The sequence below is a fragment of the Poeciliopsis prolifica genome, unplaced genomic scaffold, assembly GCF_027474105.1.
Source record: "Poeciliopsis prolifica strain line A6 unplaced genomic scaffold, Auburn_PproV2 SCAFFOLD021, whole genome shotgun sequence".
Taxonomy (NCBI): Eukaryota; Metazoa; Chordata; class Actinopteri; order Cyprinodontiformes; family Poeciliidae; genus Poeciliopsis; species Poeciliopsis prolifica.
This window is the reverse complement of record NW_026562396.1, coordinates 3,724,103-3,748,154: the sequence shown is the minus strand read 5'-3', so window position 1 is coordinate 3,748,154 and position 24,052 is coordinate 3,724,103. Positions and strand designations below refer to the sequence as shown.

General features: G+C 38.3%; 3 protein-coding genes, 1 long non-coding RNA gene and 1 other non-coding gene across 6 annotated transcripts; 3 read left to right on the top strand and 2 right to left on the bottom strand.

The window, feature by feature from the left end:
- The first annotated feature begins 9 nt into the window (after window positions 1–9).
- Window positions 10–1,629, top strand: LOC129369439 (uncharacterized). The gene is made up of 4 exons (XR_008606942.1): window positions 10–132; window positions 653–813; window positions 1,093–1,142; window positions 1,511–1,629. It is a non-coding gene; the product is annotated as an uncharacterized LOC129369439 (long non-coding RNA).
- LOC129369699 (small nucleolar RNA SNORA31) lies at window positions 1,176–1,307 on the top strand. Its single transcript, XR_008606972.1, has one exon. It is a non-coding gene; the product is annotated as a small nucleolar RNA SNORA31 (small nucleolar RNA).
- A 1,328-nt stretch (window positions 1,630–2,957) lies between the features above and the next one.
- Window positions 2,958–8,511, bottom strand: gtf2f2a (general transcription factor IIF, polypeptide 2a). Of its 2 annotated transcripts, XM_055044831.1 has the most exons (9): window positions 8,391–8,511; window positions 7,606–7,679; window positions 7,237–7,261; window positions 6,720–6,858; window positions 5,610–5,663; window positions 4,112–4,193; window positions 3,894–3,993; window positions 3,619–3,762; window positions 2,958–3,456 (listed from the first exon to the last, which is right to left on the bottom strand). In XM_055044831.1, the coding sequence occupies exons 1-9, from the start codon at window positions 8,454–8,456 to the stop codon at window positions 3,334–3,336; spliced, it is 807 nt and encodes a 268-aa protein (XP_054900806.1). In that variant the 5' UTR covers window positions 8,457–8,511; the 3' UTR covers window positions 2,958–3,333. The 2 variants fall into 2 exon arrangements, with proteins under 2 accessions (XP_054900806.1, XP_054900807.1); XM_055044832.1 differs by lacking the exon at window positions 5,610–5,663.
- A 215-nt stretch (window positions 8,512–8,726) lies between these two features.
- Window positions 8,727–11,549, bottom strand: gpalpp1 (GPALPP motifs containing 1). Its single transcript, XM_055044747.1, has 7 exons — window positions 11,330–11,549; window positions 11,120–11,231; window positions 10,944–11,045; window positions 10,542–10,791; window positions 10,280–10,444; window positions 10,091–10,192; window positions 8,727–9,970 (listed from the first exon to the last, which is right to left on the bottom strand). The coding sequence occupies exons 1-7, from the start codon at window positions 11,412–11,414 to the stop codon at window positions 9,752–9,754; spliced, it is 1,035 nt and encodes a 344-aa protein (XP_054900722.1). The 5' UTR covers window positions 11,415–11,549; the 3' UTR covers window positions 8,727–9,751.
- Window positions 11,550–12,201: 652 nt separating this feature from the next.
- Window positions 12,202–22,328, top strand: ercc3 (excision repair cross-complementation group 3). Its single transcript, XM_055045236.1, has 15 exons — window positions 12,202–12,345; window positions 13,619–13,818; window positions 13,905–14,141; window positions 14,228–14,277; window positions 14,368–14,503; window positions 14,610–14,780; window positions 14,862–15,066; window positions 15,146–15,460; window positions 15,547–15,731; window positions 16,368–16,570; window positions 16,662–16,758; window positions 19,152–19,269; window positions 19,380–19,498; window positions 21,517–21,666; window positions 22,086–22,328. The coding sequence occupies exons 1-15, from the start codon at window positions 12,318–12,320 to the stop codon at window positions 22,221–22,223; spliced, it is 2,352 nt and encodes a 783-aa protein (XP_054901211.1). The 5' UTR covers window positions 12,202–12,317; the 3' UTR covers window positions 22,224–22,328.
- The last annotated feature ends 1,724 nt before the right edge of the window (window positions 22,329–24,052 follow it).

Genomic DNA, 24,052 nt, shown 5'->3' with positions numbered 1-24,052 from the left:
AGCAACGTATAAAAACTGGAAGCTAAGCGCTTTAGCGTCCTTTTCTGAAGCTGGTCGCTGAGAGAAGCTATCGCTAGTTCACAATGTTTTACAAGATTATCAGTCTCGTTTCTTCACATGTCGAGTTGCTCGGTAAGCGTTTCCGAACGGTTCTTTTGGACAAATAGGAAAGTCCTTTGACAGTGATGGTGAGTTTTTATTTCACTCACCAGAAACCACGTGGAAAGTAGCTAGCTCCACATTGCAGGAAACCAACAAGATATGTTCGGTCCTGGTAATTAAATAAATGCTGCGAAGTTGTACCTGGATTTCACTCTTTGGCTGATGTCAGTTTTGTCGAAAGTTTATTAGCTTGGAGTTGTGGGTTTTTAAACTAATAATGTATCGATTTGAAGTGGCTTCCTGTGATTACTGTGAAGATGATTGTCTTTCTGAACCTCCTGATCTGCTCAAGGCAAACAGTTTTTCCGCAGTACATAAACTTTCACAGCATTTAATCTGCTCCACGCCTCTGCAAGTCTCACTATAAAGTATGTCGTGAGAGACTATAGCAACTTCACATTCACCTAAATCACCCATAAACTACAAAAATCAACCCCCAGGTGTTTCTTATGTAAATTCTTTTTTTTTCTTTCTTCCTTTTACCCTCCAGCTAATCGCATTTCATTGGATGGTCACCTCTTCGGAGCAGATTTTGGATGATGGCTGTGTGCATTGACCTAATCGGTGACGTTGAAGCAGGCTAATCAAGCATCATGCTTGGATTCAGCAAAATATGCAATGGGTGAACTCAGAAGAGCAACAGTCATTTTTGTAAGTATATTGGGTTTTGTTGATGACTGAGACTCTTTGTTTGGCTGGTTATGACGAGCATCTTTGACAGCCTGGGCTCTCTGTTGTGAGAGATGCTGGGTTTTATTATTTCAGATGCAACAGTGAACATCCCTGCGCTTTCTGTGCGTCTGTTTTCAATGGTGCCTCAGATTGAAGAGGGGAAAACAACATACTTTGCTGTTTCTGTACTAAAAACTCAATGACATGTTCACGATGTCACTAATTTCAGGTCTTCACGCTTTTTCCTCTTGTTTTAAGGTTGCGTTGAGATGACTCAGAACGGCAGCATGAGCAGTGTATGATGGCAGGTGAGCACAAATTAATGTATTTGAGATTTCGATTTGCATCCACTGATAGACCTGAAGCAGGCTTCTTTGGCTTCTTGGTTTGCACAGCGATGCTAAACTAAGCCTTCCTCATGTTTTCTGACTGCTAAATGTTACAGTAGCCAGATTAGATTGAGGAGTACATTTAAACCTGCTGGGTAAGACAGAAGTCCTAAAAAATTTAGACATTTCATCCAACTGCAGTAAATGACTTTGCATATTGGAGAAATTCAACTTCCAATGTGTAAACGTGACCAGTCACAGAAATGGTCGAGTTGAATATTCCTGAGCTCGGTGCAGGAAGATGACCATTTACTTCATGCATCCACTGAAAATGATTTCTCTTGCAGGAAACGAGGTGAGGCTTTTCTATAGTCACCCTGCGTCGCTTGGATTTTAAAGTCTCCATCATTCTGAAGACTGATTTTTGTGTTTTTATGCTTTTGTAATAAAAAAATGATAAATTTCTAAATTTGTTTTCATTCTGATTGTTCTGCAGTTCATTTCATGTAGCATCAGTTTTAATTGTGAAATGGCTCAAATTTTCCAACTATCCAACAAACATCCATATTTCTTATAACATAAAGCTTTATATTTGCTTGTTTTTAAATGTCACAAAGCAGTCGAAATATCTGGAGATGCCTGGATAAGTGCGATTCAAACTGACATCTTGAATGAACCTGGTGTGAATACAAATTAAGAATATTGACACTTGTAAAGATTAATTTTAGTGACATGTTTTCAAGCCTTTTCCTTGTAATATCATGGCTTAAAATGACAGCCTAAAATTCTCTTCTAGATTTATAGAAGTGTGTACAATATAAGTCAGGCCTTTGAAATGTGTGCACATTCCTACAATGCATATTTAATCAAGCCTTTGATTTTCATTAATTGCCAACAACTGCTCTTAATCCAAATTGCTTAAAATAAAGTGAGGTTTTGGCTTATCTGTATCTGCACATTTATTGTGCTGAATTGTTGAACTACATAAACTAACTTGCTTGCATCTATTAGGTGAGAATTGGGTCCAAACTTTCAACTGAACATTTGACAAATCAGTGACCAGCATAAGCCCTTAATTAAGTTTGCCATTGTTTTAATTTGCTGATAGCTGCAGCAGCAAACAGCCTTTCATTTAATAACTGCCCACAAAGTCTCAATTGCTTCCCTTGATTTTTTGGCCCTAAGGAGAAGCTGCATTATGCTGCACACCCTCATTAAATACAGGTAATCCTAACCTGTATACTTAAATCCATTATGCGTTCAAGTTTGGAGTTAGAAAATATGACATGAGTAAAATACTCACTTGCCAAATAATTGTGCACAGTTTATACTTGATACTTGGGAGGGTCTGCACTTGTATGAGTCCCTGCATCAGCCAGTGGCTCTGCTGAGCATGGCTCCCAGTGCAAGTCTGAATGTACAAGGCTGTCATCACTGAATTTTTTTTCTCTACCCCACTTTTCCTTCTTACTTAACTTTCTACAGCACTCCAAACAACCTTGTTCAGCAAAAATATTTTAGTTTACTTTGCAGGTATTTTACATTAATTAGCTAATTAAGACTTTTCACAATGCTGTAAATTTGAGAGATGCTGACTTTCATTAGCTCAGTCATGATCATCAAGATTGCAAGAGATAATTGTTTGAAATAGTTCAATCTTTAATCAAGTTTTACTTTCAGAAATAAGTGAAAATGTTTTAATGTCTTATTTTAAGGTGTACCTGGCATTATGCCTCTTGTTTCCAGAGGTGTGATGTTGTGCTGTTTATTGCTCACATCAGGCAATATGCAAAGTCATTTACTGACAACTTTATTACACAAATCAAACGTAAAACACTTAAAACCCAGTAAAATCTACAGTGCAGAAAATTTGTTCCATCCAAATCAGATCTGGATAAAAATACTTACCTGCCACATTTTACATGGTTAATTGCTTGCAGTCAAAATACTATACTTTTATGTATTATACAAAAAAGGCATCAAAAGCAGCCTAGAAATAAATCTCCAAATTTAAGCATTGTTGCAGTTCTCTAATGGAAGTGAAGAAGACGAAATGTAACAAAACAAAAGACCTCACAGCTTCCGATGTTGAATCCTAGTGTAAAGAAATAGGTACTCAAAGTCACAACTTGTGTGACAATACAAGAGTTTACAAATTTTTTAAAAAAACCTATTCATCAGTCTTTTCCTCTGCTTGGTAATGTCTGTACTCCGGCTTGAGTTCCCAGGTGTTCTTGTGCGTTCCCTTTACATTGTAGATGCCAATATCACGCAAGATTTCCTTCAGGTATGTCTGTGAAGAAAACCAAATATAGAAAACAGACAAAAATAAATCTTTTAACAGGCTGCATCATTTGTTTGTTTCCTGAAAAGGAATCTTCTGGACAAACAAGATTCTTTCAAATCCCTCAGCACTGATGGCTCAATAATCTAATTTGTTCTATGGGGTTCTCACCACAGGCTGCTTGGTGATGTCCACCAGGTCTTTGATGTTGTAGTACTGGTGCTTCTCAAACGCAGAAAACAACATGTCCAGCACCTGCTGTTTGTCAGATCTCGCTCTCTTGCCCTCCTCTTTCTTTTTCCGCTCGTATTCACGCTGCAGCAAAAGTAAGCAGAGCTCAGTTACTAGACATGAACTCGCATGTTATGCAAAAAGTGGATATATTTCTACATGATGCCTGAAAATTTGTGCATATAAACTAAATGTACGAGAAAAAGATTGTTTACATTGTAGTCGTGGTTGGCTACAGGTTTGTAGTTGGTGGTGACGGGTTTCATCAACTGCTGTGACAACCTCGCTGGTTTGGAAGACTCTTCGATTTGTCGCCTGTAAGATATGATGACATGCACAATGCAAACACACCTGAAATTCACAGAAAACTGCAAAGGATTGTTGAATGGATTAGCTTTTTAACCGTTGTGTAATCTGAAGAAAATATACTCACCGCTTTAACCTCATGTAGCTTTCACTAACATCAGGTCTGCATTCTGCTCTCTGCACCACCACTCCCTCCAAGGCTATTTTATCTGAAAAACGGCAAAGTTATGTCAAATGTTGAATAGAATCAAACTGAATGAATCAGTTTAAAAACATTTTAGTCAAAGTTCAGGAGATCGAAAGGATATAGATTACATCAGATGAGATGCTAAGATCAGAAGGTTCTTTTGCAATTTGCACAAAAAATGTAAGAAAGAAAAAAAATCAGTCTGAATGAAAAAATCTTATTAAAGCTGCAATATGTACTTGATGTCCTCACACCAGCCTTTGCAGCAACTGTGGCTTGTAAGCCTTGTCATCAGTTCACTACATCACTTGCAATACTGGAGCCATTTTTAAGTTCCACTGATGTGTATGTAACAGGAATGAAAGCTGTGTTATTAAAGTATTATTTGGCTGTTCAGTCATGCCCTGGTTTGTTCACTCTTATCAGCTGTGAAACATGGAGGTTGGAAGAGTTTGGCTGCAGTAGAGCCTGGCCAGAATCGTCATCATACAATACAAAATCAATTCTACAGTATATCGAAGGATGTCTGACGTAAAAGTGAGACCATCTGTAAAAAAAAAAAAAAAAAAAAAAAAAAACAAAACGATATAACCAGAACTGCAGAATGAAAATTACCCAAACATACAAATTAGCCAACCAAAGACTGGTTAACAATTTTGAAACCGATAGCTCCTGAGCCCAGTAAAAGTCCACATCTTGGTCCCATTGAGATGCTGCAAGACACCCTTCAATCATTTTTGTGAGGTAAACTTTTCTCATATAAATTGCAAAAGCTGTTAGTTGGCTATTTACATTTTTCACAGAAAATATTTCAACCAAAGGGGCTGAGACTAACAACAAAAGGGTAGGATGCCCTACCTTTTTCCCCAGCTGCAAAATCCATATTTGCCATTCATTTAATAACTAAACGAAAGATGACAAATTTTTTTATTCAAGTACAATTGAATTATTTTCTCGCAATATAAAAGAGATATGAATATTTCTTAGTATAGAGCTAAATATTCAATAGGTTTTAATATATTTTTTAATATGTTTCATTCAGCAAAATCTGTTTAGAAGGAAAACCACACATCAAGTCAATGACAACATTTTACTAAATTCCAAACCAAACAGTTTTCTATAAGATTTCCACAACTTCAACAATCACACAGAACTGTAAACTGCTCACAATGCGTTACATTTGACATTTGGGCTGATTTTTGAGCACAACCAGAATCAAAATATGCAGACCATTAACACAAGTTTATGTCCAACAATTCTTTAGGATAAAACTTTGTTCTGCTTCAGAAGAGCCAAAATGTTACCACCATAAAAATATTCCAAGCTCCAGTGTTGTCTCTATATGGCTTCATGATGCAACGACACAATTTCTCCATGTTTCTAAAGATCGCCACTCCTTTGATAGAGCTCTCACTTTCTGCAAAAATGGAGGACTCACCTGGACCTGCCCCCGAACCTGAGCTGCTGCCATCAGATCTTTCTTCTGACTGGCCTACAGGAAGGGAGGGATGGTACACATGAAAACACAGGGGGATGCAGAACGAGGGGAGGAGGGGATTAATCAATAAGAGCCATAGCCAGGGTTTAGTCCCACACGAAAATGTTAAATCACACAGCTTCATTGCATATTTTCCAACAAGCAGAAGCCAGAGAGACCTTAACGCAAGCAAGCAACAGACATTGTGTATCAGCGCCGATACACACCCAAAGGGCTGCACAGAGGTATATTTTATTAACTGAATTTCTAAAAGGCTTTATGCAGACCTAGAAAATGATGTCTGTTTTATAGGCTCTAAAAATATATAGTGAAGTTTACTAAAAGAAAATCCATGTGACATTAAAATGTATGTTGTTCAAACTGTGTTCAGCCTCTAAAGTGTTTCAGTGCAGCCCATTACACATAGATGGACACAGATGTTTGCAGTCAAAGAAAGGACTGCAGCACAAGTCCATTAGCGCCAAAAGTACATAAAACCAAACCTGAAAACATTCACAGGGGGAAAAAAAAAGGCATTTGAAGCCCAGACTAAAACCACGGGAGCCCATGCAGAAATGAAATAAACTCCACACACTGAGTGATGAATTGTGCCGATTCACCAAAACAGTGACACTGCAACAGTTCTCACAATAAAGCCACTCCTTCTACTCTCAGTAGACTTAAAAGGTGAATCAAAAACCAATAAATGACACACGATCAAACAAAGACACAGCAACGCTCTCACCAAAACAAAACACAAAGCAGACAAGATACAGACTATGATGACTGTTTTCTTTTGAGTGTTCGCTTATCCACTGTATGCGGAACGTTACTGGTATGAACAGTTTTATTAATGTGGACAACGTCTCACTCAAGAAAAAGTCTGTTCTCGGCACACGGAGGCGAGGAGTACAAGCAGGGGAAAGACGTATAGAGCAAGAATGCACAGGTAGCAAAATGGATGCCTTCACCAGCGAAGATGTTTTACATCACAGAAATATAAGAATAATTGAGCATTAACCGAGTGTCTCATATTGACACGCAAGTAATCATTCTGTATCGGAAACTCACCGGCTGAAGTCTCCGTGAAGACCGCCAGCATCTGACCCCCCACGGACTGCATGGTGAACGGATGTTCGCGAGGTGCAGACACCGTCTTGTCCTCGATGCCTTCGATGGTTGTCAGCTCTTCATTTAAAGTGAAAGACACCTGCAGAGAGCAGTCATGTGGGAGTTTTGAGACCACCAAGAACTGAACAAATAGTTTTATTCAGTTCATATTTCAGTTTATTTTTAGATAGTCTCTTCTTTAAAGGCGTTAAACTCCAAATTGCAAAATGGACACAGAAATATGACTGATTTATCTGAAGAGTTGTGGAAATGCAGATTAATGATGTGTACACCCAGGTATTAAAAAAATCACCATTTGTGAACTTATTCTTGGCAAAAGCATTGCGTCACCGTTTAACTTGACTACAATCATTCTTACTTTTGACTATCAAGAAGAAAATTATAAAAGTCTTATTGTGCATTATGTATTACGTATGCATTTGTGGGATGCTGCATAGTTCTATAAAACATCACTTACCTCTGGTTTTCCTTGGTTTCCTTTTCTTTAAAATAAAAGCAAAAGACAATATTTCACCGAACTATATTGGCAAGAAGATATGCATCACTTATGGCATAATAAAAGCCTGTCTGCATATTTCAGTTTTAATTTCCTATCGACTTAGTAAGTGCCAATCTTCTTCTTTCTGCACTTGCCTATGCCACTGTCCTTTCAGGAGTTATTGTATCCGAGAATAAGAATAAGAATAATAAACAGAGTTGTTTCCTATAAGCAATTTCTAGGTGGGATATATTTAAGAAAATCTTCCATCTATCCTAAGAAGCTTGCAGAGCAATCACTAGCACACACATTTGTATGCCTTGCAGACAGAAGCCTAATTTCACATACTTGCAAATTTTGATTTTCCCGACCTCGCCTCTTCCTGTAGCTTTTGCCCATTGCTGAGAGAGGTACTTCGGCACCTGCAAAATCAAAAACAAGCGTTTATCAACAAGGATTATTTTTTTTGCCTCTGACAACTACTGATGTGGTACAATTAAATGTGTATATATACCCTTTTGTTCAAATGGAAAATCTGAGGTAAGAAATTATTACTATAGGTTTGACTTTATGAATTCAGTTGACTAAGAGAAACCCAGAGCAGCTCAATTTACTGTCTTCATCAGCAATTAACCCTTCTTATAAATGTATGTAAAACAAGTATTTCACTCTCTTAAGCTTAGATAGAGTAATAAAATCTTTAAACATCACTAAATAATGAACGTGGCTCCATCATTTTGAATGTAATCTTGTTAAATTAAGCTTTCGACAAAAACATTACATGAAGCAAACAACACAGCTCATCCAGATGAATGCATTAATAAAAAAAAAAAAACCTGTAAATTCTTAACTGCCATGAAAACGTGTAAGAATGAACACACAATACAATACAAAGCTTTCACGTAATCAGTCTTTTATTATCCAAGCTTATTTTTTATGAGGGAAGAGCTTTATTTTTTGCAATGCTCGGCCAAATTGAATATTCATTTGCCACGTCCAGCCAGCCTCTCTCGTTTGTTGTCTGTTGATAACATATAGCGCTAATAGGCTAAGCTAACATTTAGCTTCGGCTATCTTTAAATAATTAGTCTTTAGCTCATTTATAAATTTGCTTGTGGCTGGCATATACTCACCTTTACGAGCCAAACACCAGTATTCTGCTTGGCACCTGTTAAATCTACTTCTCCTTTTTCTGACATGCTGTGAAACAAAGCTAACTTACTACAACAACTGCCACACGCGTGCGCAACGGGAACAGGGTAAGTAGTGAGTACGGAAGCTCTGATGGGTCTTTCCAGTTTTCGCTTCCTCGTTTTCATGTAAGAAAATGTCCATAAAAAATAGGAATAAGATTATTCAGTCGTTGTTTTGGGATAAAAGTTTATTCAATCTATAAAAATAGTTTTGTAAAAGCTTCACCAGACACATGAAAAACGTACAAACTGTTTCACAAATGAAACGCACTCATATAAAAATGCTCAAGTCACTTTTATTAGGAGTATAATCTGGTTACAATCTAGTATAATCTGGTTCTGCTGATTTGTTGTGTTTTTTTAATACCATTTTTCTGGTTTTCATTTCCTATTCAAAATAAACTCACATTCAAAATGTTTTTGTTACTTTCAGAATTTTGTTGTTTATGCTATTTACATCCATCAATCCATTTACCTGCCTTTCAAAGGTGAGGCTAGTGGAAGAGACAGATTAGCAGTCCATCATAGGACAAATATAGAGACACACACAGTACAAACACACTCATACCACAGGGCAATTTAGAGTGATCAATTAACTCAAGAGTTATGTGTGTGGACTGTGTAAGGAAGCTGGAGTACCCAGAGAGAATCCACGCATGCATGAGAGAACATACGAGCTCCATACAAAAGAATACCAGGCCTGGACTTGAACCCAGAAACTTCATGCTGTAAGCAATATTTCTACTACTATAACTATGCCATCATGCAGCCCCTTCTATTTACATGTTCCAATAAAAATTATATTAAAATAAAAAAAATCCATAAATGTTATGCTGCTAATTTGGGAGGGTTTATTACATACTATTAAAAAAAAAAAGATTTATGCAGAGATTTATGCAGAGATCGGAGATCCAGCTTTCATTTAACACCATTTGTCACTATGTTGCATTCACAACTGTGAATGGATTCTGATAAATCCAGAATAAAGACGTCAAACAAAAATACAGTCACCAATCGTGTGACAGAATGGATATAAATGAACAAAATGTCAGAAATGGCCTTTGTGCTTTATAGGTATCTGGTATCCACAAACAAGTTATAAGACGGAAGAATAAATCTGAACATTTTTATATATTACCAGTCCTAAAAACCTTCTTAAAAGTATGCAAACTTCACCACTTTTTTTTTTTTTTTTTTTTTTTTTACAATAGCTTAAATCAGTTGATCTTTACAAAAGTATGGTCACGACCTCATACAATAGCCAGGAAGCAACATGTATTTTCATTAATTCTAACAAAATGCTACAGAAACATTCGATCTTTGCTGTGTGAGAAACGTGTGTTCAGTTCCTGGGATTTCTTCAGCAGCCGCTGCTTCTGGGCTTCGTCAAAGCGATTCACCTGCAGGTCTTCATCTCTGTCAAACGGCCTCCTCTCCACTGGCTTGTCCGCTGTCTCTTTGACTTTCTCCTTCAGCTTCTTGGAGTGTAAACTCATGAGAGACTCACCCCGTTTGGACTCCTTGAAAACAGGAAAGGTACCGCTAATATGAGAAAATGCAAAAAACTTCAAGCGGTATGAACGCCTCTAGTAGGAACTGTAAAGGGGGGTATTTTGTAATAATAGAGAAAAGCTACTTACATTGTATTTTGATACTTTTTCTGCCATTTCTGTATCCCTTCTAGAAACCTGTGGGACTTTATCATTCTTTGCCTCGCCAGTTTTCTTTCCTTCAAGCCGTTCCTGTTGATAAACATAACTTCTTCAGATCCAACCAACAGTTAAGCCGATCACTACTACAAGGGGTAAATTATAAAATAAAATAACTACCCGGGCCTTGCGCTCCCGGTCTGCCGGTGTGTCCGTCCAAATCGATCGATCGTTGTTCTCTGGACCCGACCTCTTCTTGAAGGTCCGAGCCCCTAAACCAATGTGCTGCAATTCTGGTGGGAGCTCCGTCATCCATGTTTCTCTAGACACCACCTCGGGGCCCTCCTAAGTTCATAAAAATCAGGGAGAGCAAATTTATTTAGAAATGACAATTTGTAAAGGAGAAAAGCCCACAGTTCATATTATGTGGGAGAAGGACAACCTCCCCAGTGAGCTTCTCTTTCATCCTTTGTGCTCGTCGTTCAAATTCGAGAGCCACCGAGTCTTGAACGGGCCCTTTGGCCGGCATGGGTCCAATCACATCCTCGTCCTCTCCTTCGCTGCTGGAACGCTCGGCCTGGTAACCTGGAGGCAGCGCGGGGCCTGGGAGGCCCTCTCCGTCTTCCCCATCATCGCTGTCAGATGCTGCTCTGTGGAACCCGGGGGGCAAAGCTGGTCCCAGCACAGGGGGTCTGAGGAAATAACACACATTCATCTAACTTAGGCCTTTCAGCTCCTTTACAGATTTCTTCTTTTGAAGCTTTTAGTCACGACCTTAATATAAATATTATTTACCACATTTTCTTTAAAGGTGCCTAAAGTAATACAAGAAGTTTTTGCTCACCTTTCTGGTGAACTCTGTTTTTTAAATCCAGGTGGCAAAGCTGGTCCAAAGAACCCATCATCATCATCATCTTCTTCCTCATCATCATCATCTTTGGTCAGCCTGTATAGACACACATGTTACTGTTGTGCTTGTTCGATCACTTTTCATGACCAAGCATAATCGTGGCCACCCACCCTGCAGCTCCTCCAGTCCTGGATCTTTTGAACGCCACCTCCGACTCACTCTCCTCCGAAGAACTGGACGGCTGCCCCCGCTTATAGCCGGGAGGCAGCGCGGGACCAGCGACTGCAGGGTGCAAAGAGAAAAAACAACAGCTGGAATAATAATAATGAAAGAATGGAAGTATGCTGTTGATCACTTAAAACTACATATGCGCTTCTCACAATCACTGTCACTCTCGTCGCTTTCGGATCCATCCTTTCTAAACATCGGCGGTAAAGCAGGTCCAATTAATTTATCAGAAGACATATTTGATGCAGCTGTTTCTGTTTTTGTTAAAACAAGAAGTCAGTCTCACAAAAAAACAAACAAAAACAAAACAGACCTATGCTTCGGGAAATATTTGTAACCTTTCACACAGGAAGTAAACAGCGGAACGGCAGGATTTCTCGTTAAGTCAACAAACACCAACGTGGAAAAACCGGAAGTAAGTACAAAGTAAAAGCACACAAAATTAAAGTGAACGCCATTTTTTCTGCTGCAATGAATGTGTAATTAATATATCGTGGTCAGGTCACGACTTAATGATAACCTTAATTATTATCATTAATATTGATACTACTACTACAACTACGAATAATAATGATGGCTGTTATTATTATTATTATTATTATTATTATTATTATTATTATTATTATTATTATTATTATTATTCATGTAATGGTGGACAAATTTGATCTCATTTCGTTTTATTTCAATCTGGGAATGAATTATAATCAGACGCTTGTGATTAGTCATGTTTTAGGCATGGAGTCATTCTCAGCAAGAGACACTTAATCACGTTCCTACCAGGCGCTTCGACGCAAAAAATACGCAGACCTCGGGGAAGTCGTATATCATCACGCAGCTGCTGTAAGAAGGATGCTGCGAACTACTGGAACTTGTTTTTAGTTGCTAGTAATTCGTAAAAACTCCCCTCTTACTCTCAGTGATTGCAATATGAGACTGTACAGTAGAGGGCAGTAAAAGGCCCTTAACGTGCGCATGGATTTTATTTTGAAACCAAAGACCGGAAGAGGCTTCAGTTGTACTTTGATTCACCTTTTTTCACATGTTAGATCCATCTCAGTAACGTTTCAAGAGAAAAATGAGCTGCTTCTAATAATTTTTTGTGTGTTTTTTTTACTCTATTTCCCTTTTAATATTTTTAAAATGGGCAAAAGGGATAAAGGAGATAGAGGTAGGTCGCTGATGGGTTGTGATACTTTAGTTAGCCATTGGGAGCTAACTATCATAACAATCTGGCAATAATTTAGTTCGGTCCTGAAGCGTAAATTGTTATTTCACTGTATGTTTATTAGCTGTAGTGATGCAGTATATGGAGACCTGTATGTTTCCTATCTATTATGATGATGATGATGATGATGATTATGTTGAAATGTAAACATGATTCTCTAGAAACACAAAAGACATTAACAATAATAATAAATGTTTGTATTGTGAGGGGCTTTGGGGTCCTCTGCTCTTGATAAAGCGCTAAACAAGGATTTGTAAATTTACCATGTAAATGTTTGTGCCGATGCAAAGAACAAACTATTGACTACGATCAGAACATTTAAATGAAACCAGCACTGCAGGCACATAGAGACATATTCCAGTATTCACAGCCCCTGAAATGTTGCGATCCAAATGTTTGAGTGTAATTTGGATCACACTAAATTCGTGACAGACCAATACGAAGATCACAATACATGACTTTTGAAGTCGAAAAACACAATGCACGGTTTTTCTCATTTGCTACTTTGCTTTATTAAAAGATTCTCAAAAGTCTGGTATTCCCTTTTATTAAGAAGCTTAAGAGGAGGGTTAGGTTTTAAATCTTCAGTCCCAAGTTTTGATTATGTTGCAGAGCAATGATTTAATCAATCCATCCACCTAAACTATAAGCCTTGGTAATTAAAGCATTAATTGGATGAACAGGCAAGAGGCCTGAGGTAATCCTGAAAGAGCTGTTGACATCCATAGCTCAGGTCAGACAGTCATTTGACAGGACAAGTATTTGTCATGCCATCTGAAAAACTGAGCTTTGTGGAAGTAGACACCAAAAAAAAAAAAATTATCTATCTATCTATCTATCTATCTATCTATCTATCTATCTATCTATCTATCTATCTATCTATCTATCTATATATATATATATATATATATATATATATATAATTTTCCTTCCAGTTGACAATTACACATTAATTTATGCTGGTATGTAACACAAAATCCCAATAAAATAAACTAAAGTTTGTAGTTACAACAATAACAACATGTAAAGTTTAAATACTTCTTTCTATTGAAAGAACACAGGAGCGTCCAGTGGGCGTTCATCAGACAAAGAACAGGAGGCCATTTTGATAAATTTGCTCAACCACCAACTATCTATATTTTTACATTTGAAACTAGGATAATTTATATTTCCTAGTAGTTTGTAATTTTTTTAATTTCCGCCTGTCATGGTGCAGAGAAGAAATCCAAGAAACGTTACTATGAGGAGGAAGATGATGAAGATGACGTGACTGGCAGCGAGCCTCAGGAAGCCGTTCCAGCTGCTGCAGGAAAGCAGGTGGACGAGTCTGGGACAAAGCTTGACGAGTATGGAGCCAAAGACTACCGCTCTCAGATGCAGCTCAAGAAAGACCATTCTTCTCGTCCACTCTGGGTGGTAAGAAGCACCGTTGATGTTGTTGACCTCTTTCCCATCTTTAACCCGTATTTGTGTGTGTGATTTTGACTTTCTAATCCCTCCAGGCTCCAGATGGACACATCTTCCTGGAAGCGTTCTCTCCGGTGTATAAGTATGCTCAGGATTTCTTAGTGGCCATCGCAGAGCCAGTGTGCAGACCTAACCACGTTCACGAGTACAAGCTGACTGCGTACTCGCTCTACGCAGCAGTCAGTGTGGGGCTGCAGACTTCAGATATCGTGGAGTACCTGCAGAAACTCAGCAAGACATCCGTACCGGACGGCATTGTGCAGTTTATCAAAGTAGGACAATGAAGGAGTTTTTACAGATTTTTCAGCTTCATTGTTTTACTCATTCATTCACGTTCTAATCAACCTTTCTCTCTCAGCTTTGTACCGTGAGCTATGGGAAAGTTAAGCTTGTGCTTAAGCACAACAGGTGAAATCAATTAAGATAATTCTACCTTTTTTCTCTTTGTTATTCATTGCTTCAGTGCTATTGGTCTCTTTTTCCTTCTCACCTTCCCAGGTATTTTGTAGAAAGTGCTTTCCCTGATGTCATCCAGCATCTCCTGCAGGACAATTTGATCCGTGAATGTCGCCTGCGCAGTGCCGACGGATCGGACCCTGAGCTCATTACTGAGGTCATCCACAGCAAGTCAGCCGTAAGCAAATCGGGACTACATCAAATCAAAATCGAATGTTTGCTGCTATCGCTACTGTGGCCTGTCAAATTACACCAGAGTGTACCTCATCTTATTTCCCTGGTAGATTTCTAAGGCTGTCCAGGACAAAGGAGGTACCTCCACCTCACAGCAGCCCAGCGATGGACAAACTTCAAACCAGCAGGTCCCCGAGGACATCTTCAGCTACTATGAGCAGATGGATAAAGAGGAAGAAGAGGAAGAGGAGACCCAGACTGTGTCTTTTGAAATTCGCCAGGTAATATTTTTATCATGCAACAAAAGGGAACGCATTCCATGCTGAACTCTTGTCACTGTAGCGTTGCCTGATGTATTGCAGGAGATGATAGAAGAGCTGCAGAAGCGTTGTATTCAGCTGGAGTACCCCCTCCTAGCTGAGTACGACTTTCGAAATGACAGCGTCAACCCTGACATCAACATTGACCTGAAGCCCACCGCCGTGCTGCGGCCCTACCAGGAGAAGAGCCTGCGCAAGATGTTTGGAAATGGCCGCGCACGATCGGGAGTGATAGTGCTGCCCTGTGGTAAGATGACATAATGTCGAGTGGCCAGTTTGTTCAAACATAACTTCTACTGTCTGGTTAAATGTTTTATTACTTGCAGGAGCGGGTAAATCTCTGGTGGGTGTGACCGCCGCGTGCACCGTGCGCAAGCGCTGCCTGGTGCTGGGTAACTCCTCCGTCTCCGTGGAGCAGTGGAAGGCCCAGTTCAAGATGTGGTCCACCATCGACGACTCCCAGATCTGCCGCTTCACCTCCGACGCCAAGGACAAGCCCATTGGCTGCTCAGTGGCCATCAGCACCTACTCCATGTTGGGTCACACCACCAAGCGATCTTGGGAGGCAGAGAAGGTCATGGAATGGATGCGGACACAGGAGTGGGGGCTTATGATCCTGGATGAGGTCCACACGATTCCTGGTGAGTCCTTAGTGCGTCTCATTTTAAGAGGACAGGCAGTGCTGCATATTGAACACTTTTACAAACGAATGCTGTTTTTTCTTTAGCAAAAATGTTTCGACGTGTCCTGACCATCGTCCAGGCCCATTGCAAACTGGGATTAACTGCCACACTGGTCAGGGAAGACGACAAGATTGTGGATCTCAACTTCCTTATTGGTCCTAAGCTGTATGAAGCCAACTGGATGGAGCTGCAGAACAACGGTTATATCGCCAAAGTTCAGTGTGCAGAGGTAAACACACATGACAATATAGTCAGATAAACTCAAACTTAAGTGAGTTTACATCAAATAGTCTTGGTGGTCCATTAAGTTTATTTTTAAACCCTACAAAATGTGCTCATAAGGTTCAGATGTTAACTCAGTGTGATCAGTTAATACAGATACATTCTTGACATTTCTTGAAGTTTGTCTGTAAAGATGCCAGAAAATTAACCTGAAAACAAGACAAGAAGAAGTCGCTTTATATGACACTGATTAACACGGTTGCAATAATTTGTAATATATTTATTATTAATTTGAACTTAATTAGCAGACTTAAGCAATAACATAAAAGTCATATATTGGTGGTTCTGCTTTAGTTTCCACATTATGACTCCATGTTTTTTTAAAACATAATTATGAACATCTAATTTTGCATTGTTTGTATTGTTAGGCTCACACTTTTAAATGTTGATAAATGCTACTTATGATTAATGTCCAAAAATCTGCTACTTTTCAGATTGAGCAGCAATAAATTTCAATATTACAAAGTGTCTTAGATCTGCAGGGGCAAATATTTAGTTAGTATACAGTAAGCAGATGCAGATGGCTTCATTTATCTCATGCAGGAATATCTTTCAAAAATAAAGAGGTGTATCTGTGTTTCAGGTGTGGTGCCCGATGTCCCCGGAGTTTTACAGAGAGTACGTGGCCATTAAGACAAAGAAGCGTATTCTGCTGTACACGATGAACCCCAATAAGTTTCGGGCCTGCCAGTTTCTCATCCGCTTCCATGAGAGGCGCAATGACAAGATCATCGTCTTTGCCGACAACGTCTTTGCCTTGAAGGAATACGCCATTCGGCTCAACAAGTTTGTTTCTTACGAAAAACTGATTTTAATTGTTGCATTAATCTGCCTCGTCACTTAGTTTTATATGTCTTGTTTCATGTTTTCTCTCAAGGCCTTTCATCTATGGTCCCACTTCTCAAGGGGAACGAATGCAGATTTTACAGAACTTCAAACACAATCCAAAGATCAACACCATTTTCATCTCTAAGGTAAAACTCATCTTAATTTCTTTGCTGCGTCTATGAACTGAAATTAGCTGGCAGACAAGATGCAAATTTTCTTTACATTTGTGGTCTCTTAAAAGCTCTGCTGAACGTTTCTTTTTATGTGATCAATAAATAGATAAAATTACATTAATGGTATTTAAATGTTATTTGTCTCAGTTTTTAACAGCTCACACTTATCTGCACAGTGACTAAGCTTTGTGCAAGCAACAGCTTTCTTCTGGATCAGTGTTTCTCTTAAGAACGTGATCTGGTGCTGCCACGGTTGCTCAAAAGGCAGTCTGAGTTTACGTCGTTCTTATTGGTGCAACGAGCTACTAAGTGCATCAGAGCAGGGGTGTCCCTTTCTACCCTGCAGAATTTTCTAAAACCATCTTACCGCCTGTGTCCTTTAAAACCCTAACAAGCTGAACCATAACTTAATTTACACTTGTTGGAGCTGTTGCACCTGATCTAATTGGGTCTTTTAAATAGATTTGAATATATTTAGCACCTAATGCTTTTGCTGCGGTTGTTCCCCACTGGCAGGTCACTTTGGGTGGTTGTGTGTGCTGAGATACTGTCATGAAAATGCTAAATTTAGTATGTAAATTAAATTAAAGTGAGCACTACATGAGATTCAATTATAAGGAAGAAAAACAAGTTTAAAGTATCATCTGGATGAGATCAGTCACTCTGCAAACACCTTCTAAGTACAGTAGCTGCTAAAGCAGCACACATTGTAAAAGGACGACCACCTTTTGTTACTGCTAATAATTTGTTATTTAAAATAATTTTACAAAATAACCAGCTCTACTAAAATAGCTTTGGCATTTAGAAATTAATACCAGATGATATGGAAAACCACAGTACTATTGAGGATAATCCAAACTAAGTAGTCATGAGAAAGTAACATCCAATCTATACTTTGTTGTACTTAAAAATACAGTACTTAAATCTCTGTATGACCACCTAAATTACTAAACTTTTCTTGGCCTTCTTTTTAATTTAACATTGCATCTTTCATTTTTGTAGGGAAAACTTTATTAATTAAACTCTTAGAAGAGTTGTAAAGGCTTTTTGATGCAGTAATCTAATTTTGCCAAGTAAATTTTGCTGGAAAAAAACCCAAATATGTCGTCACTTGCTTCCCAGCCATATGCTGTGCAACCATTTCAAGGCTCTAAACCACAGAAGGTTAAACTTTTCATTGCATAACAATTCAGCAACAACTATGTGTAAATTCTGCTCCCTCAGAAATTGCAAGGCATCTTTCTCCCTTTCTACTGTCCATATAACTATGGCCTGAACCACATCAGATTAAATCCCCATTTTTACAAATTCTTCTGACCAAAGTTCCTGGTTGTCTTTACCTTACCGACAAATTATGAACGGATAAATACTTTTTGCATATCTGAGTACCGAGTAATAATGTCATTTTTGTCAAAACTAAATTTATTACCTTTGCACCTTCAGAGGAACAATCAAGGCTCAGCACGCAGTTTTAGTTATTACAGCTTGAAACTAGCAGTCAAGCTTGAAATCAGGATGTCGTGACGGACTCAGACCTGAACTTTCAGTGACACATAAAGACAACTAAAAAGTCAGCCTTCTGTTGCCTTTTGCCAAGTGAAGACTATTCCTTGAATTAAAAGACTAACGTCACAGCAAGATCTAGAGAAACTCATTCATGTGTTTATCTCATCCTGAAATTAGCCTAAAACGATAATTAGACAGCTTCAGCTGATCAGCTGCTCACACACTTAATAAATCCAGGAAAATAGAGCAGATCATCCCAGTTCTAATGTACTTACACTGCCTCCCTGTAGCTCAGTGAATGGACTTTAAGATAATTTTGTTAGTTTGTAAGCCACTGAATGACGCCAAAATAGGTTAAATATCTGTTGTTGCATCAACCTTCTAGACCACGCAGGTCTTCTGGTTCTGGTCTGCTCTGCATCGCCAGAACCAGAACCAAACATGGAGAAGCAACATTCAGCTTGTACACACTTCAAAGCTGGAGTGAATTTCCAGAAAACAACAAAACAGCTGAAACACTGAATGCCTTTAAATCTAGACTAAAACTCACCTGTTTAGAGTTTCTTTTGAAACATTATAAATAAAACATTAATCAGCATTCTGATGTAACACCGGAACTTGACAAAATGTAATTTTTTCAATTGTTGACTGTGTTCTGTGATTTTATATTTTTGTCTTTTTATGGTATAAAGCACTTTGAACTGCCTTGTTGCTGAAATGTGCTACACAAATAGACCTGATTAAGTGATTGATAGACAAATAAACTTGACTTTTTTATTTATTTTACCATTCAGGTTATTAGATTGGATTATTTTTGATTGTCTGCTTCTATTAAAGTACGTGTCTGATTATTTGGACAGGTTGGAGACACTTCTTTTGACTTGCCAGAAGCCAATGTTCTGATCCAGATCTCTTCCCATGGTGGCTCCCGCAGACAGGAGGCACAGAGACTTGGCAGAGTCTTACGAGCCAAGAAAGGTTAGCCTTTCTGCCACTTAGATTATTTTTGCTTGAAGTGCCACAACTGTTAAATCCTCTGCCACCCGGAAACAGAAACAGTCGTTCATCATCATTCTCTCCCCGTTTAGGAATGGTGGCTGAGGAGTACAATGCGTACTTTTATTCCCTGGTGTCTCAGGACACGCAGGAAATGGCTTATTCCACAAAGAGACAGAGATTTCTTGTGGACCAGGGATACAGCTTCAAGGTTTGTTCAAAGCTGCAGCCTTTTAGCAATTTGACCTTATCTCACTCATGTAAACAACAGGACAAATTATGATTTTGATGGATCTGGGTCTGTCAATAAAAGATTGCGCTTTTAGCTAGCAAGTAAACAAATACATTTTATTTCTATAAAAGTGCTTGACAAACACAGAGAATCGAAATAACCTTTTGAAAATTTAATGATGTAGAAAATTAGATAATATCTAAAATACTTATCCAATCAGAAATCCTCCTTCAACCTGTGAAGTGAGCATTCAGAAGGAGTGCTTATTGAGCTGACATACCATTCGTTTGTGTGGTTCAGAGTCTAGCTGGGCAAGGAAAAGTGTTTACAGTTTTCTATTTAAAGAGCAGGTACTCTGCAGGAACCAAAGTCTTTGGTGGCTTCTTTGCTCTTTGCCCTTCCGTTGGAGAAATGTGCTTTTTAAATAAACAACAATGTGTATATTTCTACAATCCTGACTTTATAATGAGAATTTTACATTCAAAATAAATTGTACTTTCAGGTGAGCTCCAGCCTTTAGAGTGCTTCTCATAGTTTTTATTTTTATATCGCTGGCATGGTTCTGATTTCACACAGGCTTCAGTTATGAAGCAAACAAGAGAATTAAGTGGAGAAGAGGGCTATTAAGACATAAGACATTTTTTTGTTTCTGAACAAATTGTGAACATTTCTCTCATCATTTGCCAGTATTATGTCAACTTGTGAACATGCGTGTTGCCTGTTATAACTTGTAACTTTACCTGACATTTAGTGCACTAAACTTTCACTTACGTATTGTTAATGTCAAACACAGAACAGCAACAGTGGTTGCACAAACAAGTACTGGCTTGTGATCTGATCTCATTTGCTTGCTGTATATCCACATAAACACAGCAATAAATCTGTGCAGCAAAAGAGAAATCAGAAGAGGATAAATCGGTCCGAGAAACACCCACTGAATCAAACAGTGGATATTAGGTGTTTAAACCTTTCGAGATTTGTCGTAGGTTTGCTTTGAAAAATCTTAGTTTTGCAAAAGATACATGATGAGCAAAATTCAACAACATAAGAGATTATTGTTGATTTATTACAGAGCTCCCTGTAATACTGTCAAGAAACTTAAGAGCCGTTTAAATAACCAACATATTCAAATTATGGCTCTCCTGCTTGGTTGAAATTTAAACAAGCAGCTGCTCTGGTGTATTATGATTGCATTCACCTCTCTACTTAGGATTGACTCAGTCAATTCAAAAATGGATGTTCATGCTGACAGTATAAAGAATCTTCTAACAAATATAACAGCATGAGTCTGCAGAACTCAAATGGTCTGGAAGAGACAATAAATGTCAGAGCAGGTTCTCAAGTTGAGTCAGAGCTTAATTGATTTAGACTAGATAGCCAATCCCTGGTACTTGGCCAAAAAGTCAAATGAGGACACAATTGTTGCTGCGTTTACGTTGCCTGAAAATTAAGTTGGATGGGTCTCCCCTCGAGTTCACTCGTGTAATCCGGATTGGCTAACATCAATTGGATTAAGGTAATTTACACATCTCCTAAAGTATCCATTCAGACTAGCAGCTTAAAGTTTGTAGGATTCAACCTTACAAGCCCTCTGCTTTGTGTGATCATTCTAATAGAATTAAGTGCACTAATTCAGTAAGACATTCAGTTTTTTTTATATGCAGATGATATTTTACGTTATTTTACTTCTTGTGGTTATAGTTTTAAATAATTTTTAAAAGAAAAGATTTATGGTTTCAAAATAAACGTAAAGAAAAAAAAAACATGGTTTCCATAACAGGCTTCTTCAATCCAAATCAGGCCTAAAATATATAAAGTGTTACAATATTGATGCGCAGATCTATGAAAAAACAATTTTCTACTTCAAAAAGTTTGTTAAAAAGTTGGAAACTGTAAAATTTCAGAATTGCAGCAATATAAATTAAGGCGTTAGTCAGTGTATGCAACATTATCCCATGTGAAAATGCCAAAATATTCATTTTATTTTTGCTTGGCAGGTAATTACAAAGTTAGCAGGTATGGAGGAAGAGAACCTGATGTTCTCCAGCAGAGAGGAACAGCAGCAGCTGCTGCAGAAGGTGCTCGCTGCTTCAGACCTGGATGCTGAGGAGGAAGTAGTCGCAGGCGAAGTGGGAGCACGACCACAGGTAAGGTCTTTTGCTAAACTCAGAGAAGACAAAGTATTTAAGCAAACCATTTCTTTGTTGCTTTTAGAAATGTGTGTTTTAAATATGTTGTTCTTATCGCCTAAAATGTCCACTTGATGAAGAAAAATGTAGAAAAAGACTGGATTTATTCTGAAACATTACTGTTAGTCTTATATTTTTCTAGTACTGATAAAGTCTAATTTTTAAAATACATGTTCAGTCAATGGTGAGGATGTTTGTTAATCTGACAAAGATTGAGAGCTGGAAATTCAGAAAGGGCTTTGGGCTTGTGTGGCGTCTTTTAAGAGTGCTGTGAAAGTAATACACCCAGCATACAATGGTGCTGGAAAAATTCTTGTACAATATTGTAGGAACAAGTCTTGACTTCAGCTGTTAATGACTCTGATATTCCTCATCAGTTTTCCCGGCGAGTGGGCACCATGAGCTCTATGTCGGGTGCAGACGACACCGTCTACATGGAATATCAAAGCAGGAGCAGCAAAGCCTCTGCAGGGAGCAAGAGCGTTCACCCACTATTCAAGCGCTTCAGAAAGTAGATCCAGTGAAACCCGACTCTTGGAAGACATGCTCTGTTGTCAAAGGACAGAGAAAAGGCGAAACAAACAAAAAAAAAGAAACAATGGATTTGCAGGTTCAGAGGATCCATCATCCAGTCGGGCGAACAGGAGGGACTGAGTTTCGAGGCTTTTGAAAGCCAGAGATATCTGTATGTAAGATGAGACGCAGGATGGCTTTTGAATGTGTTGCATCTGCTGTTTTTGGTAACTTGACTGGGAAGCCTTTCACAATATTGTTTTGTAAGCTTAACTTCAAATGCTACTTACTTGGTTCTAAATTATAATAAAGAATAAATTAGTTTCAGTTTTAAATGTATGTTATGTTATACAATTGTTTCCTCTTGAAGTTGTTTATAAATAAATCTTGTAAAAATAAACTGTTTTGGCAAATCTTCTATTAATTTCTGCAACAGTATGAAAGTCCATCCTTTGGCTTGTCAATAAAAGTCAAAATAAATAACTGACAATAAATTGTGTGAATAATTCTTGCTCAGATGACTAAAGTAATTTAATGGACACAGCTTTATTTACTGAATTCTTTTCTCAAGGCCAATGAAAAGGGAAGGAACAGGCAGTCGGGGGTCTGACTCCTTTGGCAGACCCCAGACTGCCAAAGGAGTCAGGGGTCTGCCAGGTAATTACAAAGTTAGCATAGGAATCAAATACTAAAGCTTCAAGTGTTGTTAAACACTTGAAACTTCTCTGAATAGAAAATCGAGAACCTGGTGTGTTGTGTAAGCTTCAAAAGAGTTCAAGTGTGGGAACCCATCTGGGACTGGCCACCGTTTTACTCGATGACATGGCACAGTTGCCTCATCAGCCATCTTTTGACTCGCAGTCTGTTTGCCAAGTCCTCAAGGAACCTCTGGCTTACTGGATCTGAAAGAGTGAAAAGCCTTAAGGCTGATTTGAAGCAACGTGTCTGTGGAAAAAAGAGACTTGATGAATAACCCAATTGTAATACTATTACTATTTCTCAAAACTCAAAGAACATTAAGATCAAAAACGTGATGACTGATGCTCTTAAATGAGGGAAGCTTTTGAACTGGAGCTATCCTTTTAATATTGATTCTATTGTTATAGCACAAATATTTGAATAGGAGTCAAATACTGAACTTTAATTGTTAAGAGACACTGGTTGAGGGAGGAAAACATGCAGTTAAAGTGTAGTAAAAGATTAACACCTTATGTTCAGCATAAGCTAATAAATGCTGAGATGTTGCAGATGTTTAACGTGTCAGGAAAAAAAAAAACATGAATTTCATCCTCATGTGAACCACATCAATGTAACCCCAGATTGTCTGTAGTAACTTTTTCAAGGATGAGTGCTCTCATCTGTATGAGTCTACACAAAGCCAATACAACTGGCCAACATCGTTTTTTGTGCTCACATTAACTGTGGACAGGTTTTATATCATATAATTTACCCTGTGACACCAAGTTATGGTGCCTTTCTGTATCAATAGGGTTGAAATTGCTCTGCCAGTTGGTGAAAATTGTTTTTTTTTTCTTATTAGTCAGAGCTGTGGTGGTGTTAAAGATTTTCTTGAACATCTTCCGTTGAACATTTAATGTTCAGTGTGGGATCTTGTGTTCAACGTAGGGAAGGAAGGATAGGATTATCTTTGTCCTATGTAGAAGATGTTCATCATGAAAACGTCTTTATAAGATGAAGAACATCTCCATCTGATGGGGATGTTCTTCATCTTATGTTCAGCGTGGGACAGGAAGGATAGGATGTTCTTTGGCTCATGTTGAAAATGTTCAGCATAAGAACATTTTGTAAGTTCAACGCCTTATGTGGAACA

Coding starts and splice junctions, on each gene's coding strand:
- gtf2f2a (XM_055044831.1), bottom strand. CDS start 8,456: ATGTCAGAAAAAGGAGAAGTAGATTTAACAGGTGCCAAGCAGAATACT. Junction 5,664..6,719: donor CTTCACGGAGACTTCAGCCG/GTGAGTTTCCGA, acceptor CCCTTCCTGTAG/GCCAGTCAGAAGAAAGATCT. Junction 3,457..3,618: donor ACATCACCAAGCAGCCTGTG/GTGAGAACCCCA, acceptor TTTTCTTCACAG/ACATACCTGAAGGAAATCTT.
- gpalpp1 (XM_055044747.1), bottom strand. CDS start 11,414: ATGTCTTCTGATAAATTAATTGGACCTGCTTTACCGCCGATGTTTAGA. Junction 11,232..11,329: donor CGACGAGAGTGACAGTGATT/GTGAGAAGCGCA, acceptor TGCACCCTGCAG/TCGCTGGTCCCGCGCTGCCT. Junction 10,792..10,943: donor AAACAGAGTTCACCAGAAAG/GTGAGCAAAAAC, acceptor TTATTTCCTCAG/ACCCCCTGTGCTGGGACCAG.
- ercc3 (XM_055045236.1), top strand. CDS start 12,318: ATGGGCAAAAGGGATAAAGGAGATAGAG. Junction 15,067..15,145: donor AGTGATAGTGCTGCCCTGTG/GTAAGATGACAT, acceptor TATTACTTGCAG/GAGCGGGTAAATCTCTGGTG. Junction 16,571..16,661: donor TACGCCATTCGGCTCAACAA/GTTTGTTTCTTA, acceptor TTTTCTCTCAAG/GCCTTTCATCTATGGTCCCA.